The 9,137-nt window shown below is 39.8% G+C and overlaps 1 protein-coding gene across 1 annotated transcript; it reads right to left on the bottom strand.

Annotated features, from left to right (window-relative positions):
• Positions 1–1,473: 1,473 nt before the first annotated feature.
• On the bottom strand, positions 1,474–7,884 carry LOC142750572 (extracellular calcium-sensing receptor-like). Its single transcript, XM_075859569.1, has 5 exons — positions 7,624–7,884; positions 5,884–6,717; positions 3,763–3,990; positions 3,551–3,674; positions 1,474–2,387 (listed from the first exon to the last, which is right to left on the bottom strand). The coding sequence occupies exons 1-5, from the start codon at positions 7,876–7,878 to the stop codon at positions 1,474–1,476; spliced, it is 2,355 nt and encodes a 784-aa protein (XP_075715684.1). The 5' UTR covers positions 7,879–7,884.
• Positions 7,885–9,137: the final 1,253 nt, after the last annotated feature.

Raw genomic sequence — 9,137 nt, 5'->3', positions numbered from 1 at the left:
AAGACAGCAAGTCCAACTCATGAGATCTGGATTTTTTTATTGACCTGTTTGGTGAGAAATACAAACTCCAGAACTGTTGTATATATTATACTATTCTTAAGAGAAACATACCCACAAAAAAATATGTTGTCATGGCAATGCTTTATGGTGGGGACGATGCGTATTTGGTGGCCAACAATCTTAGCTCTGGTCTCGTTGGTCTATAGAAACTTCACCCCTTGATTACAGAATTTCCCACATGCTTTTTCAAAAACTTTAGTCAGGGTATCAAGTTTTTACCAGTGGCCTTCTACTTGCAACTCTCCCACAAAGCTGCTACTGGTAAAGCACTATAGATAGGAAGAGATAAAACAGACCACTATATAGTGACAGATGTATTGCTCTGTTTTTCTGAAACAGAGTTCGAAATCCCCTGCATAGACAAAGAGCCTAAATATACCATTCCGGGTTCCTGCACTCACCACTATATGGATCTTAGGAGCTTGCCGCATACAGTTTTATTTTTAGTTTCCATTGGCAAAAACTCAACATTTCCGAGTTTTACGATGGATCATTTCTTTAGTGCTATCTTATTGCTATTATTTTGACTCTTTTTTTTTTTTTTTTGTATGGATCAAAGGCCATTTTTTCTTTTTACCTAATGCAACAGCCAAAAACAGCACAATTTTTGTTCAACTATTGTGCACATCTAGTGGAAATGGCTTGAATTTCCAATATGTTGAAGAAACTCCTTGTAATGATTAAAGACATTTATTTACATAAAGGGGTTTTCCAGCTCATAACTGACAATATTATCCTTAGAATGGGCCATTAATGTTTAATCCAGAAGTGTCTGACCCCAGGACCACCACTGATTAGCACAATGAGTGGGCCGGGGTGCTCCAGCAACCAATGCATCCCCTTCATTGTTTACAGAGGCATGTAAATATGGGCAGCTGTGTCTGGTACTGCGGTTCAGTCCCATTCAAATGAAAGGGAATGAACTGCAGTAACAGACAAAGTCACACTCGTATGTATGGCCCTGAAAACAATGAAGGGGCAGCGAAGCATGCTGGAGCACCGCGGCCCCTTCATTGTGCTGATTGACGGTAATCGAAGGCTCATGAATAAAACATATCCTGAGCACCGTGGCCCCTTCATTGTGCTGATCAGTGGTGGTCCAATGGGTAGGACTCATAGATCAAACGCTGATGGCATATCCCTAGCACCACGGCCCTTTCTTTGTGCTGATCGACGGTGTTCCCAGGGGTTGGACACACAGATCAAACACTGATGCATATGCTAAGGATAGGCCATCAATGTTTAAGTCCCGTAAAACCCCCTTAAGGATTGGACCTTAGTTGTGTCAAAAACTTTTCCAGCAGAGGGTGTGGGTTGAAACAGGGAATGTCTCCCAAATCATAGATGACTAATCTTCTATCGTCAATATATTCAAAATCTATTGTATGTTTATTTTGAAAGATTCTATGAAATCTAGGTCTTCTGGGGGGTGGCTTTAGCCAGGAGGCTCTGGCGAGTGTTGAGATCAGGTCTTAATAATATAATATAGCATTTGGGAAAAAAAAAGCAACTTAAGATTCCAGCACTAGAGGAAATGATTCCAAACACCTCAACAGCCACCATGAACTTTCCCTGAGTGCTGAGATAGGCTGGGACAAAAGAGATCCAGACACTTAAGAATATCACCATAGAAAAAGTGATCCACTTGGCCTCGTTAAAACTGTCTGGTAAGTTCCTGGCCAGAAATGCAACTATGAAACTGACACCGGCAAGAAATGCCATATACCCGAGCATGGACCACAATAAGACGTCTGAACATTCATTGCACTGAAAGATGATGACTCCAGCTTTTGTCTTAAAGTTCTTCTCTGGGAATGGAGGGCAAAACAGAATCCAGGACACACAGATGGAAACCTGTATACAGGTACAGATCACAATGACTACAGCAGGAACTTTTGGTCCTAACCATTTCCTCATATTGCTTCCAGGTTTGGTTGCTCGGAAAGCTATAATAACCATCAGAGTTTTAGCGAATATGCATGAAACACAAACAACAAAGATGACTCCGAAAGCTGCTTGACGGAAGAGACAAGTTATTCTTTTAGGTTCTCCAATAAAAAGTAGAGAGCAGAGGAAACTCAAGAACAGCGAGACGAGGAGGCAGTAGGAGAGATCACTGTTATTGGCTTTGACAATGGCGGTTTCTCTGTATTTGACAAACAAACACAAGACACCAAGGGAGGTGAAGGTGCAGAAGACAACAGTGGCAGTTAAGATGACTCCAAGTGGTTCCCAGTACGATAGAAACTCTATGTCTTTAGGAAGGCACATGGTTTTATTATTATTGGGCCATCTCTCAACAGCACATGGAAAACAGTTGCTCGAATCTAAAAGGCAAAATATAAATTTGGGGGATTTATGATATAAAAAAAATTTCAATAGACCTGCTCATTTCATTTTACAAAACAGTAGTTTTACATTTTCTTTTCTTAGATTTAATATGTACTTGAAACATAGAATAAAATGATGTGTTTGTCTGCCCATATACTCTGTGCCTATGGTGGCCAGGGCATGCTGGGAGTAGTTGTTTTGCCACAGGTTAGAGATCACTGTTCTAGACCATCATTTCTCAACCTCTGGTACATATTCTTTAGGGTGTATAAGCCACAGAACTAGTGTGGTAGTCCCAGGCCAAGCTGACTTCTTTATTTATCTTCTACTTTTACCGCAGGCTTCTGTTATGTGGGCATTATAGCAAGCTCAATTTGTTATGGGGGCACTGCTGAATGGTTTCTTTGTTATGAAGGAATTGTTTTAGGCCAACTTTCTTATAAGACCACTATTCTAGGGTGGCTTCGTTATCGGGACCCTCTGGTTGGCTCTGTAATGGAAGCGTTACTTTACTTTGGGATGAAGGTGACTGATTCTTCAATAGGGAAAGGTTTAGTGGTGCTAGGATTGGCTCTGGCTGCTATAGAGCTACGGTGGTGCGTAAATATTTGCCAAGGCCTTCACACTACACCACATATTTATGTCTCCCTTTGTGATCTCATAAGTACACTCTTGCTGATGTATGCAATATGACATTGAAATTTTGAAAGTTAGTCAGCATCCGACTAGAAGCACAGGCTGAGAACGTAGTCGTTTGTAGCCAGTCTGAACCTGAGCTCTAGACAACAGAATATTAAAGTTTGTGAGGCAATTCTCAGCAATGGTGGACTTACGTATTATGTGGATAAGTTATATGGGGTTCGTAAGCAAATACTCTACAGACCCAAACTCTAAAGAGGAATCAGGGCAACAGAATCAGTTAGTAATATTAGCGCAGCATTAATAGCCTCAGTAAAGCTGTTGAGCAATTTTATATACAAAGCTTTGGGGTAATTAATTCAGAAACATTAAAAAGCACAGCTCTGGTCTCTACAAGAGGGGTACCCGAGGGTTTTAACTTGAGGGGTAACAGCTTAGTAATAGTTTGTTTGTCGGTTTGCTTTAGTTTATTGAGGACATCAGTTTAGGACTTTGGCGAGGACTATGTATCCAGATGTACCTGTTTGGTTAGATATTTCACCCTCTGAACATGGAACACAGTCATAGCAGCAGATAGGTTGTCCTTCTCGAGCAGCTTTCCGAAATCCGGGAGAGCAGCTTTCACTGCATACTGAGCTAGGGACCTAGAGATAGTAAGAAAATACTATGTGAGGTTATGAGGTTATGGTGTTCAGCTTTGTGTTGTCCTTTTCTGTAGGTATGATATTGTACCTCTTTACCACTAGTGATCCATCTGATGGCTGTGATATTGATGCTCAACTCATTTTCTTTTGTTTCACGTAAATTGTACCGTCCGATTGTTACAAGCTTAATAGCACCATCTGAGTTCCTGTGCCAGTTTAATATGTCATAGTCCGTTGGTGGATTTCCATTGGCATCGAAAAACATCTCTTCTCCCATTCTGTTTTTGAGATAGACTCGCTTCAGGTGGTGGAAAACCTAGAAAGTCAAAATGTTCCATATCTGTGTCCTGTTATTAAGACTAGAGCATACAAGAATGAATTCCAGGGATGAAATTCCACCCATGCTCGTCCTCAAAAAGATAACAAATACATAAATTATAAATGTAACATAAAGCATGAAGTACACATAGATATAGACACTATAAAGCTTGATAGCTAATACAGAAAAAGTGAAGAACATTCAGGAAGCAAAACAAATATACGTCATGTATGGACATTGAATGGGCCCTAAGAGATAGACTCCTTAAAAATAGGACATTACAAAAAATTCTTCTGTGAGTAGAGATATACTGGCTCTAAGGAAAAAATGGCACATATACTTTTGAGAATACAGTATAGTGTGACTTCTATTTCCTTAGTGAATCATCAGCAGTGCCACTATCAGAAATTTTGGGCTCCCATGCAATTGGATTGTCTGGCCTCTGTATGTCTCCGTAAAGTTCTTTGTTCCTTTGACTGCTGCTGGCATTTTCCATCTCTTATCCAAGAGAGCTACAGAGCTTATTCAGTCAGCTTCACCTAGTGCCGTCTGGTTAATCTGGTTATGTAGCTACTTTTGTTGGTGAACTGGCAGGCAAGCCTTGTATTTGCCAGACCCATGACAACACTGCTTTCTATATTGCCCTGATGGCAGCCCCAATCATCAGAAGTGAAAGATCACTTAGCAAACTCTCTAATCATCTTTTAAGACTTCTACATTCCTACCAAGGGCCACGACAAGGGGAAAGCAGGGTAGGTGGGCATACAGTATGCCTTTCGAGTAGAAACAGATAATGATTTAAAAAAAAAAAAAATGATAGGAGGATCCTACTTCAGATACATGTTTAGAGGGCTAGTTAGCCCTGTTTTGGGATTGTACATGTGTGGAGGAGATATTCGTAGAGAGGAATGGGGATTATGTGTTATAAATAAGAAGGCAGGGATTTGTGGGGGAGAAGGCGAGGACAGGAGGCAGCTAAATTATGATAGTCTATCTGACAACTATCAAGCTGAACTACAGGGTGAGGAAGGACATATTCTTAAACTCCTGCCTTGGGGACCAAGAGAGCTTGTTCCACCCCAGTTCCTATCTTAAACCTGGTAGGACACTAGGCAAATTATAATGCAAGATGTATTTACCACTCCTTACTTTCAGGTGCCACCCACCGCACACAGTGTCCTGAACCCAGCCAGCTCCTGGATGCTGTGTGCAGTGGCGCCCAGTGGTGAAGAGGACTTATTAGTAGTAAGGGATATTGTGAGATACTTTGGATTAAATCTTGGCTCAGGTTCAAGCCCTGACTACTTACACCTTGGGACTGTGTCTCCCTTCTGTTTTACTCTTTTTCTAATAAACATGGGACTTCGTTTTCCCTTTTAATTCATTATCAGCGCTGGATCAATTCTTCTCTACAATTGCTGCCCAACCTACTTACCTTGGGGAAGCTCCTTGAAAAAATGTTGCCTTCTCGGGAATCTCTGTAACCACCCTATCCCTACAGTAGTTGTTGTAACTGTAACTTCCGGGAGCGCTCCAAACTAGGTTTCGAAGGATCAATGGTTTCTTTTTTGAAACCTCTTTTTATGTAAATATTGTCTTATTTCGGCTAGCCATTATCAAATAGTTGAGATATCACACACAGAATTTTTAAGAATTGTACTGTATTTTTAGCCAGCCATGCCCTTGGAAGGATATGGGCCATCTGCATACAAGTATTGCATTAGTAGACAATCATATGCATATGCAGATGTTCCACCAACCCAGAATGTCACCGAGGCGTCACCTTGTATGTTCACCATAAATGCACACACTCCCTTACCTCTGAACTATGATGAACACAGATAAAAACATTATTTATACATTAGCATACATCCTGAAAAGATACTGTACCTGCCATGGCTTTATGTTGGCCAGGTCTCCACATTTTTCATGTGTGGTGGATTTCTGGTCCAGAGCACAGGGGAAGATTAAATTATGGATGGCATGAGCTACTGAGTATACTGCATTATATACTGTATATGGCATCCGGAAGTCATTGAAATTATAGACATACTTGCTGTTCATGTATGATTGGAGTTTTTCCTCTCCTGTGCACCACCGTGTCTTATTGTCTTCACTAGAAGGACTATTTGGCCAGCGGCAGTCTAGAACTAACTCCCAGAATTTCTCTATGAATATATCTTGAGGGAGTAAGGCAGATGGATGAAGTCCCAGTAGAAATTCTTTAAACCCTAGCATATCTACTTCATGTAATATAAAGCCAATAGTTCCCGTCAATAAACGACTGTATCTTGCTATGGACAACAACGGTGAGTTTGACCAGCCATTACTGGCGAGCCAGACTCTCTCCACATCCTTTCTCTCAAGAAGCAATTCCATCAGCTGGTTTATCTGAGGGTCTCTGGAGAACAATATGATAACCTTTGCCGAGGACTGTACTATAATGTTTGCTATGGCCTGGAGTTTTGCAAAAGAAGTCCCTTGTCCAAATGTCTCATGGTAAGCAATGCACACACCCAATTTCTGCAGTTTGTCTTTGAGGATTTGTGATCCCAGAATTCCATAGTCATTATTGAGAGACAGCAACCCAACCCACTTCCAGCCCATGAATGAGACCAATTTGGCCAAGGCCTGTGACTGTTTATCATCACTGGGAACAGTACGAAAAAATGATGGGTATAACGAACGATCACTCAGTGAATTTATAGATGCGGCATAGCTGACCTGGAACAGAAATAGTACAAAAATTAGCCCAATCTTATTCAGAATTTAGAAAAACAAAACTACCAGATAATTAAAAGGCCATTTTCCCCTAAAATAAATTCATTCTTTAAATTGTCCTCTTCAGTTGTAAATCCTAGTAATTTTTTTCTAGATGAGGATAGGATTTTCACCTATAACAGATATTTTTGTAATACATGACCACACAATAGGTTTAGCTTGAGGATCCAGTGATGTGCAGCAAATCCTGTTTTGCATCAGTGAACCCTAGCCAGAAATGGACTAAGGATTGTCTCAGCTCATGACCAATGAAGGTCATGGGAACAAAGGACTGTATTTCTTATGCAATTGCCCAGAATTAGAAAAACATGGCTGCTTTCTTCAAGAAACAGGGCCACACCTGTCCGTGGGTTGTGTCTGGTATGAAGCTAAGCTCCGTTGAAGTAAATGGGTTGAGCTAACAAACAACCTGTGGAATGTTTTTTGGAACAAATGAGCTATATTTTAACAAGTGCGGAATCTGACCAAAGGATATTGGGACTGCTTTTGCTGTGAGCCCTTGGACATTACCTGAATGCCAAAGTGGTTAGTCTGCCCGTGGTCATGACAATATTGATTTAGGAATAATGTCACTACTAAACCATGTTGTGTTTCTGAACATCAGTCGAAATGTCAACTGAAGTTATCACCATAAATGTATTATTTAGATAAATGGACACATTTTCCCAAAAAGTACAAACAAAAAAATGAAGGACAATACGAGCAGGGAATTTAATGATTCGTCCATGGAACCTATATAATGGGTAGTCAGACTTCTGGAAGCTTTTACCCTTCCACCCAACATAACACAACATTTAACGCATGGATGACAGAATAAGGATTGTTATTTGTTTTACATGTGGTCCACACCTGCGGATACCTGTAGACACCCAATATTGCAGCCATTGCTATGGAGAGAAGTGATAATGGGTCTCCAATGATGGCAAGAGGCACCATCTCCTCATACTGAAAGTTTGGAATGGACTTGTCGGCTCCTGTTAAGGAAATAAATGTCTCCCAGAGAGCACGGGACATGTGCGCACAGGTATCAAACAATTGAAAACCTAGCGTGATGTTAGGGAGAAGGAGGTCATTGCCGTTTATCTCCTCAATGGCATAAATCATTGCTTGAAGATAAGTGTAGGATACAGTGCTGTATCTGCAAGACAAGAGGAAAACATTGACATGTTCTGTACCCTAACAAATTATTATAGATAGACAGACGGATAATATATTACAGAATAATAAGAGAAATATATCAGATAGATAGAAGAAAAATAGGTAGGTATGAGATAGATAGATAGATAGATAGATAGATAGATAGATAGATAGATAGATAGATAGATAGATAGATAGATAGATAGATAGATAGATAGATAGATAGATAGATAGATAGATAGATAGATAGATAGATAGATAGATAGATATGAGATAGATAGATAGATAGATAGATAGATAGATAGATAGATAGATAGATAGATAGATAGATAGATAGATAGATAGATAGATAGATGGATGGATGGATGGATGGATGGATGGATGGATGGATGGATAAATAGATAGATAGATAGATAGATAGATAGATAGATAGATAGATAGATAGATAGATAGATAGATAGATAGATAGATAGATAGATAGAGGACAGATATTTATTTTTTGGATGTTTAGTTCAGAAAGAACGTATGAAAAAGACTCACGAATCGCAGGTAATATTTTGGTCCTTCTCTGTAAATAAGTACACTGGATGCTTGTAGGATGTGTGTATTGGGAAATGTCCTCCAATAATAAGATCGCCATTCCGTACAAATGCCTGTTCTTGTTTGTCACGTAGACTACATGGAATAGAATGTCCAAATGAAACCAAAGACAAGAGGTTGAAAATATATAACCCCAACAACATGGCCTCAGAAATGGGTCCGTATCTGAAAAGGTCAAGATTGAGGACTTGTCATTAACGTATTGTTACTGTTAGTATACAGTAAAGGAAATATGTATTTGATCCCTTGCTGATTTTGTAAGTTTGCCCACTGTCAAAGACATGAACAGTCTAGAATTTTTAGGCTAGGTTAATTTTACCAGTGAGAGATAGATTATAAAAAAAATAAAAAAAAATCACATAGTCAAAATTATATATATTTATTTGCATTGTGCACAGAGAAATAAGTATTTGATCCCTTTGGCAAACAAGACTTAATACTTGGTGGCAAAACCCTTGTTGGCAAGCACAGCAGTCAGACGTTTTTTGTAGTTGATGATGAGGTTTGCACACACACATGTTAGACAGAATTTTGGCCCACTCCTCTTTGCAGATCATCTGTAAATCATTAAGATTTTGAGGCTGTCGCTTGGCAACTCGGACCTTCAGCTCCCACTATAAGTTTTC

Source organism: Rhinoderma darwinii, chromosome 3 (assembly GCF_050947455.1).
Source record: "Rhinoderma darwinii isolate aRhiDar2 chromosome 3, aRhiDar2.hap1, whole genome shotgun sequence".
Lineage (NCBI taxonomy): Eukaryota > Metazoa > Chordata > Amphibia > Anura > Rhinodermatidae > Rhinoderma > Rhinoderma darwinii.
This window is presented reverse-complemented; position numbering and strand designations above follow the sequence as displayed.